This window comes from Emiliania huxleyi, assembly GCF_000372725.1.
Source record: "Emiliania huxleyi CCMP1516 unplaced genomic scaffold EMIHUscaffold_72, whole genome shotgun sequence".
Taxonomy (NCBI): Eukaryota; Haptophyta; order Isochrysidales; family Noelaerhabdaceae; genus Emiliania; species Emiliania huxleyi.
In genome coordinates, this window is record NW_005196603.1 from 248,177 (window position 1) to 256,081 (window position 7,905).

The following is a 7,905-nucleotide window of genomic DNA, read 5'->3' on the forward strand; positions in this document are numbered from 1 at the left end:
CAGGCTCTACCGGCGTGTCAAAATGCAGGACGGCTCGCCGGCCAAGTATGTCAAGGCGCGAGAAGCCCCGCATGGAGGACGCAACGGGCCGGCGACTGATGCTCTTCCCTCCCCCCGCAGGTGGGCAGCGGCTGCTCCAGCTGCTGCGGCGGCAAGTGCAGCAAGTGCTGCGGCGGCTCCACAGGCGCAGCGACTCCCTTTGGCGGCTCCACGAGAGTCGAGGCGAACGGTCTCCTCAAGCGCTTCACGTGCCGCCTCAACGCCTCGCTGCTCAAAGCGCCAGAGGGTCTCACCAAGGAAGAGTCGCGCCAGCGCCAGATTTCTAACCAGAACCGCGACGTCGTCACCGAACGCGCCGACCGCTACTTGAAGAAGAAGTGCTGCTGGCCGTTCTCTTCCTGCCTGCAAAAGTGCCTCCCTCGCCGGCTCAAGGCATCGCTCGACTTTGAGTACCCCAGCGACTTCCTGCCGCGCCTGCTGCGCGACGCTCCCAACGACACCCTCTCGCTCGAGCTGAACCTTGCCCTGAGTATGCGCTTCGACTCGCGAGCGCCGCTCTACAAGATCGACTTCCGCGACCTCGACGACTTCACCGCAGTCACCACGACTGACAACGACGCGAGGCTCGTGCTGCATATCCGCGGCAAGAATGGGTTCCCGTCCGTCGGCACCGTTGAGATCAAGAGCTTGATGCTCGAGGCGCGCCGTCACCTCCCCGACCCTGTGACACAAAATCCACGCGCACAGGCCGACTGAGCGGAACCCTCGCCTCCTCAGACGTCTTGCCTCGCGTGGTGGGACGTCTTTGACTCGACGTTCGACCTCGCCTTCAAAAAGGAGGACCCGCCACGAATCAAGTGGGACTTGGAGGTGAAGGTCGGCAGCGCCGGGTGCCCTCTCCCCGATTGCATCGAGGATCGCCTCTTCAGCTTTTTGACACGCATCGTGATGAGCTCCTTCAACCGTGCCTACCCGCTGCACATCAACCTCCGGGAGACCGAGGAACGGGAAAGGGAGCAGGCGAAGCGTCTCGACGAGTTGGACCGCCTCGAGAGCGAGTTCAACGGCACACCCCTCGGCAAGCAAAAGAAGCGCGCCGACGACGTGGTGACCTCGAAGTCGAAGCGGCAGGTGAAGAAGGCGTTAAAAGATGAGGTGAAGCGCGGGTATCCGGGCTGGAGGCCCACAGTGCATGCCGTAAGGTTAACCACAAGTCATAAATAATAATGAATTATGCTTGCAGCGGCGCGGCAAACACGAAACAGCGGAGACCGCAGAAAACATGCTCTCTCTCACTCACACGACACGGTAGCACAAATAGGGTGCACCCGACCCCCACGGCCCGCCCCCTATTCCCGGGAGTCCCTCTCTTTTGCGCATATGAGAGGAGACGACGGCCAAAGGGGTTGCATGGGCCTCGGGCTGTCGCCTTTCTGGACCGCCACGCCCCTGTCGACACGGCGGGCCAGCAGCGCAACGGCAGCCTCCCGCCGGGAGGGCTCAGCGGAACGCGTGCGGGAAGAGTCTCGGCGCAACCTCGGCCGAGATTTTGTCGAAGAGGAAGACGGCGCAACACTGACGGAAGAGGCGCCAGGGCATGCCGCGCCACAGCGCGGCGATGCCCGACTCTGCGACGAGCACGCCCGCCGACTGGCCGTACCCCTTGAAGCGCACCTGCTCGATGTCGCCTTGCATGCACGTCTTGACGGTGTCGGGCGGATGCGAGGCAAACGCGCAGATCGGGCCGGCGATGAAGGTGGCAGTCAGCCGCGCCGCGTCCTCGCTCTGGCCAAAGGGCGTGTGCGCGTACGTCTCGCGAATGTGCTTGCGCACCGCCGGCAAGATGCCCATGAACCCGGCGCAGTAGATGCCCTCGCGCAGGCCGAGCGCGAGCATGCCGCGAGACACTATCGACGGGCCGCCGCGAGCGAGGTCGCCACCCACGCTGAGGATGGTGCCGCCCTTGCGCTGCTGCTGGATCATGATCAGCTCGAGCGGTCCGCAAACCACGCCCGAGCCGAGCCCCGCCGCGAAGCCGGAGCCAATCTGCTCTGCGGGCGTCGGCTCGCGGGCGCCGCCGGTCAGCATTCGCTTGGCGATGCCGTTGAGGTAGAACTGCGTCATGAGGCAGAACCCGTTGTTGAGCACGTTCGCGCTGTAGCCGCGGTACCTAGCGAAGGGATCCGGGAGCTTGGGCGACGCCACAGGCGGTTGGGTCGGCGGCAGGCGAGGGCGCGCACAGGACAGCCGGGTTCATGGTGAAAGGCAGCCGCTGCTGCTGCGCATTCTTCCAGTAGTTTGTGCTCTGGAGCAGCGTCGTGTCGGCGGTCCCACAGATGGCGCCGATCGCGCAGTTCTCGAGATCGGAGAGTCGATTGGGGGCCGGCATGAGGAACGCCGAGCTACGTGGGGAGGTTTTGCAGCCGGGTGGGCGGCGGCGTGTCTGGCGAGGGGGCGGCGGAGGCGGCGGCGAGGCGGCGCGAGTGGCGGGGAGGCGGAGGCGGACCTGCGATGCGAGAGAGGAACGCGAGGTGTGCGCGCCGGAGATTTCTTTTTTACGCTCCGAAATCGATCGAAAATTCTTTCCCGAGCAGCACATTATCCTTTCTTTATTATGTGAGAGAGTGCGTTGTGTTCTTGTTTCCTATCCGCTTTCTCTTTATTTGACGTGGGATCGCTTGTAAAATGCGTTATGTTCTGCCTACCCCTTTCTCTTTAGTGTGAGTGAGTATTCTTGATACGAAACCACGACGACACACACCAGTCGACTCGCATCGGTTGCCTCCATGAACGGCGGAGCTATTCTCGCGCCCACACCACACCTGTGGCTCCAACGTGGACACGCCCATACTGCGCCCATAGCTGGGGACACTACTAGGTCACACATGGCATCAGAAGTTTTGTCTCTGGGCCCCGAAAGGCATCTCTAGCAGTGAAAAACGCATGCCCCCTCCCCTCCTGGGCGCATGCGCCTCACGTCCCGCCAGAGCATACGCCCTTTGGTGTGTGGCGAGACGAGTTCTTCGCCATCGCAGCGAGCAGCAAGCCGCCCGCCGCAAACAGCCGGAGGCATCGCCACGGCACTGACTGCGCCGCGCTCCCGCACCCGTCGACGAAGCTCCCCCCGCGGAAGACCGCGCGTAGCGACGCCTTGTCGATCGAGATGGGCGCGCCTGAAGCTCGCCCACCTACTGCCCCTGAGAGTTGGTTACGAGTGGGATCAGCTCCCCCCCTGGGATCAAAGCTTCCACGACCTCGCACCCAACATCTCAGGCGGGATCAGAAGGGGACTCCACACCGGACACCGCCCGGGCACAGCCCCCCTACCCGTCGGATCGCACAGGGCCCCCTAGGAGCAGCCCACACACAATCTCGCATCGGCAGATTGCGCCTGAGTCAGGCAGACAGCAGACAAGGAGAGGAGAGGAGAGAGAGAGAGAGAGAGAGAGCAGAGAGGAGAGGGTGAGGGAGTGTGCACACGTGTGGAGCAGGGAGGGTGTCTGTGGTGGGCTATAGTCATACTACGTGGTTAGAACCACGCGCCCCTCAGGAGCTAAGGAAGAGTGTTGGGTGTCAAAACACCGGGGTCGGAGACAGAGGGCCCAACTTGAGAATCGTGCTTTTTGGGTTGGGTTGGGTTGTTGGGTTGGGTTGGGTTGTTCCGCGTGAGGTTGGGTCGTCGGCGCGAAGGGTGAGGTCTCGACCGCCGCCGCTCACGCCAGCGGACGGCCACTGCCGGTGTTTTTGGCTTCGCCACCGCCCAAGGCGTGCGCCATGCGCTCGCCGGCATCGAGCGAGCAACGTGATCGACCGAGCGGCTTGCTGTGTGGTCGCCTTCTTGTGGCTCTCGTCGAGAGCGTTTTGCGGCCCGGCGGGTGGGAGAACATGTGTCGTTTGATGTGTCACTGTGTACGTCATGTCAGTCTTGATAACAAGCACGGTCGATCCGTCGAAGCGATACACTCGTTCCTATCACGCTGGAAGGCTTGCACGGAGCTCTGTGCCGGCACACAGAAGAGCCGTGCGGCAAGAAGAGCTCGATGGGGAGCGAGAACTGCCAGAGGTGCTCACCCAGGTTTCGGAAGTCCGCCTTGATGCGGTCAGTCCCCCCCAGGTTTGACCGCGCAGCTCGCAAGACTCGTCGAACACTCGTAGCCTTTCTGCGCCTCTGACTCTGCAAGCTATGCGGGAAGAGCAGTTTATTCGCAATATATCGACGAGTTCGAGAGAGCCACAGGCTTTCGCTCGGGAGGGATTGAGTGCGTCGCGACGGACTTCAGGCTACACCTGAAAATCTGACGGTTCTCGCTCCCCAGCGAGCTCTTCTTGCCGCACGGCTCTTCTGTGTGCCGGCACAGAGCTCCGTGCAAGCCTTCCAGCGTGATAGGAACGAGTGTATCGCTTTGACGGATCGACCGTGCTTGTTATCCACATCGATGTGACGCACACAGTGACACTTCAGACGACACACATTCTCCCACCCGCCGGGACGCAAAACGCTCTCGACGAGAGCCACAAGAAGGCGGCCACACAGCAAGCCGCTCGGTCGATCACGATGCTCGCTCGATGCCGGCGAGCGCATGGCGCACGCCTTGGACGGTGGCGAAGCCAAAAACACCGGCAGTGGCCGTCCGCTGGCGTGAGCGGCGGCGGTCGAGACCTCACCCTTCGCGCCGACGACCCAACCTCACGCGGAACAACCCAACCCAACCCAACAACCCAACCCAACCCAAAAAGCACGATTCTGAAGTTGGGCCCTCAGCCTCCAGCTACCACCCTCCACCTCGGTTCCTCCCACCGGTGTGAAGACCATCCGGATCAATCGAGCCCGCCTCCGGCGGGCCGTCCCCGCGATGGCCCACGGTCCTCCATCGCCAGACACACACACACAGCGCGCGTATTTTCTTTATTTCGAGCAGACTCCAGCGCGACCCGGCTGAGCGGCTCGCGTGCAGGAAACGTGATATGTATATGTCCAGGCTCACATCCACGTTTCGCCTGACATTGGGCGCCTGCCAGGCCTCGCCCGCGCCGCCTGTCGGCTCGGCCCTCGGCCAGCGGGGCCTCAACCTGATGAACTTTTGCAAGGAGTTCAACGACCGGACGGCGGCATACGCGCCCGGGACTCCGATGCAGGCTCGCCCGCCGGCCCCCCCCGCCAAGTGTCGCGTGGAATCCCCCCCGATCATCTTCACGCCGTCTGCGCGCGGCGCATCGCGCCGTCTGCGGTCGGGCCCGCCCAGCCCGCGAGCACCACCGCAGGTCGAGGTCCGCTCCTACGCGGACCGCACCTTTGACTTTGACGTGTCGACGCCGCTGAGCTCCTACTTCCTCAAGAAGGCTGCGGGTGTGGAGAAGGGCACCTCGAAGCCGGGCATCGAGTGGGTGGGATCAATCTCCGTGAAGGAGATTTATGAGATCGCCAAGGTGCCACCGCCCATCCCGCCTGCGCTCCGCCCGCAGTCCGCGAGAGGAGTTGACGCCACGTTGATGGTGCGCGCCGCCGCAGGTCAAGATGACCGACCGCAAGCTGCAGGAGCGTTCCAACCTGAGGACGATGTGCAAGTCGCTCGCAGCCCAGTGCAGGTCCATCGGCCTGAAGGTATACGATCCGAGAGAGCTGGTTGGCGCTGACGCGGGTGGCGAGCGCAGCGTGTAGTTTATGAGTGTCATGATATGTATACAGAAACTCATGATTTCAATGTCTCCACCGCCACGCAGAAAACGCGCTGGCGAAAACCATGGCGGGCGGCCGGCTAAGGGCTATAGCCTCTATAGGGGCCCGGGCGCTGCCAACCCGCTAAGCGCTAGATATCTCGCCGCACTCCGCGACTCCGGCGGGGTCCGGGGTGTGTGGCTGTGGGTGTGGCTGGTGGCTGGGCGCTGCGGCGCGCGCTGGTGGCCGCGCGCGGGGGGGCTGCACGCGGCATGGCGCTGCTACATGCACATGCACATGTCATGCGCATGTGCATGTGCATGCACATGTGCATGTTAGGACATGTCCATGCACATGTTGTCATGTGGGGGGCTGTGGGGCTGCGCCGCTCTCCGCTAGCGTCCTCCTAAGACTGCGCCTGACGCCTGAGCTCCGCGTCCAGCATAGCTTCAAAGTCATACGAGTGGCCGGCGCCCGTGACCGGGGCCTCGGCCTCTGCCGGCGGTGCCGCCGCCGCCGCCGCCGCCGCTGCCGCAACGAACGCTGCAGGATCGTGAGGCACCTCTGGGTTCGGCCTGTCGAGCGTCGCCGAGCTGAAGTTGGTGAACAACGCATACTGGTACGGCAGGTTCGGGATCGACGGAAGGTAGGTGTGGGGCGTCGCGCCGAGCGTCTCGGCGAGCAGCCCCGCATTCTCGATGACGGTCGTGAGGATGACGACCCCACCCGATGGCTGCAGCAAGTGGCGAGCCGTCTCAATGTACCGCCTCCAAACGTCCACCGTGATGAAGCTGCGCGGGCAGGACGGGCGGGTGTGAAGCGACAGCGCTAACGTGCACGCTCCGCGATGGCGGCGCGCACGGAGGATCGATGACGACGCAGCGGAACGCTCCTGCAAGCGCCGGAGGAAGTGCTGTCGGCTCGTGAAAGTCGTACCGCACGAAGCCCGGCTCGCCGACACCGAGGGCCTCGTCAAAGTCAAGCACGCGCGAGCGGGCGCGCTCTGCCGGCGTCAGCGCAAAGAATAGTGACGGTGTGGAGAGGAAGGCACAATCCAACGCACACGAATGGTCGGACCGGAAGCACTGCTCACGGACGAGGTCACAAAGCGTTGCGATGGTCGAGGCGCTGTACCAGTACTGATTGAGGTCGGCTGCGGCCTCAACGTGGTCCTCGAGGTGTGCTGAAAGCCAGGCGGCGGCGGTCTGCGCCGTGCACGAGCCGCTCGACATACACATCGGAAGGCCCGGGGGCGCCGACACGCTTGTGCGGGCGCCAGCGGCCCTACACATTTGTAACAGTCAGTCAGTGTTACACACGTCCTAGCATGGACGACGGGGCACACGCACTCGCGGAACACAGGGCATTACACACGAGGCGTTGTGTGCGTTCTCAGGGAAAGGCATCACCACAGACAAATGTATAGTCAGAGGGGCAGCAGTGGGGACCCCCACTCACGACCCCGCGAGCGCCTGTAGCGAGATGTCCATCGCTGCATTGGTTCTCGCCAAGCATGAGCGCACTGGTTTAGTGCGCGCAATGCGCGGGGAGGGCGGCCTAGCCCTCGCCGGCATGGCAAAGAAGGCGTCGGGCGGGCGCCTGTTCTCCAGCGTCTGGCGCCAGGCCGAGCGATCGGCGGCGAGCTCGGGCCACCTCGAGCGGTCGATGTGGAACTTGTCGAGCGCGGTGCGGATGCTGCGCCCAAACGTCATGTTGGGGCACCCGATCGGCCGGCCGTGAGGCACCCACGATGAGAGCATGCGACGAGGTAGGCGATTGAAATCCATCCTGCTGACATGCCCGAGCCAGCCCAGCCGGCGTCGGTCGATGTAGTAGTCGATGAAGTCGAGACCTAGCCTGGCGCAGAGTTCGCCAGTCGTGATGTGGTGCTCCCACACGTGCTTGCGAGTGACACGACACATCGCACGCACGCACTGTGCGTGGAAGACGCGGAGACGGTGGAGGAGGCGCTCGGTGAGCGCCCAGCACTCGCACCCGTAGAGCAGGATGGAGAGGATGAGCGAGGTGTAGACCGCGCGCTTGGCGGCAAACGAGACGTCCCTCGAGCTGAAAAGGCACTTCCGAAGAGCGCCAAAAGCTCGGCCTGCCGACTCGATCCGGCTGTCGACGTCGAGCCCGTCGCTGCAGTCGCGGTTGAGGTAGCTCCCAAGATATTTGAAGCGGTCCACGACCGGCATGAAGCAGCCGCCGGGCAGCTTGATGTCGGACAGGTCGGCGCCGTCGTAGGG

The 7,905-nt window shown here is 63.6% G+C and overlaps 4 protein-coding genes across 4 annotated transcripts in view; 1 reads left to right on the plus strand and 3 right to left on the minus strand.

Moving 5' to 3' along the window:
* Positions 1–1,500: 1,500 nt before the first annotated feature.
* EMIHUDRAFT_217082 (hypothetical protein) lies at positions 1,501–2,389 on the minus strand (the record flags this gene model as incomplete). The annotated part of the gene is made up of 2 exons (XM_005761188.1): positions 1,501–2,170; positions 2,241–2,389. 2 exons carry the CDS (start codon positions 2,387–2,389, stop codon positions 1,501–1,503), a joined length of 819 nt encoding a protein of 272 aa, XP_005761245.1.
* Positions 2,390–4,933: 2,544 nt separating this feature from the next.
* EMIHUDRAFT_428219 (mitochondrial ribosomal protein L11) lies at positions 4,934–5,689 on the plus strand. The gene is made up of 3 exons (XM_005761189.1): positions 4,934–5,136; positions 5,263–5,427; positions 5,510–5,689. The coding sequence occupies exons 1-3, from the start codon at positions 4,966–4,968 to the stop codon at positions 5,657–5,659; spliced, it is 486 nt and encodes a 161-aa protein (XP_005761246.1). The 5' UTR covers positions 4,934–4,965; the 3' UTR covers positions 5,660–5,689.
* A 373-nt stretch (positions 5,690–6,062) lies between these two features.
* On the minus strand, positions 6,063–6,888 carry EMIHUDRAFT_217084 (hypothetical protein; the record flags this gene model as incomplete). Its single annotated transcript, XM_005761190.1, has 3 exons — positions 6,063–6,143; positions 6,219–6,447; positions 6,518–6,888. 3 exons carry the CDS (start codon positions 6,886–6,888, stop codon positions 6,063–6,065), a joined length of 681 nt encoding a protein of 226 aa, XP_005761247.1.
* A 222-nt stretch (positions 6,889–7,110) lies between these two features.
* Positions 7,111–7,905, minus strand: part of EMIHUDRAFT_217085 (hypothetical protein) — a gene marked incomplete at both ends in the record, with an annotated part of 4,031 nt that continues 3,236 nt past the window's right edge. The window contains one exon of the mRNA XM_005761191.1: positions 7,111–7,128. Coding sequence (XP_005761248.1) covers positions 7,111–7,128 — 18 coding nt within the window. The remainder of the gene's footprint in view (positions 7,129–7,905) is intronic.

What these genes read in the sequence shown, in the direction of transcription:
- EMIHUDRAFT_428219 (XM_005761189.1), top strand. Translation starts at nt 4,966, where the DNA reads ATGTATATGTCCAGGCTCACATCCACGTTTCGCCTGACATTGGGCGCC. An exon ending in CGCCCGGGACTCCGATGCAG is followed by an intron (nt 5,137 to 5,262) that starts GCTCGCCCGCCG and finishes GCACCACCGCAG; the next exon opens with GTCGAGGTCCGCTCCTACGC. An exon ending in AGATTTATGAGATCGCCAAG is followed by an intron (nt 5,428 to 5,509) that starts GTGCCACCGCCC and finishes GCGCCGCCGCAG; the next exon opens with GTCAAGATGACCGACCGCAA.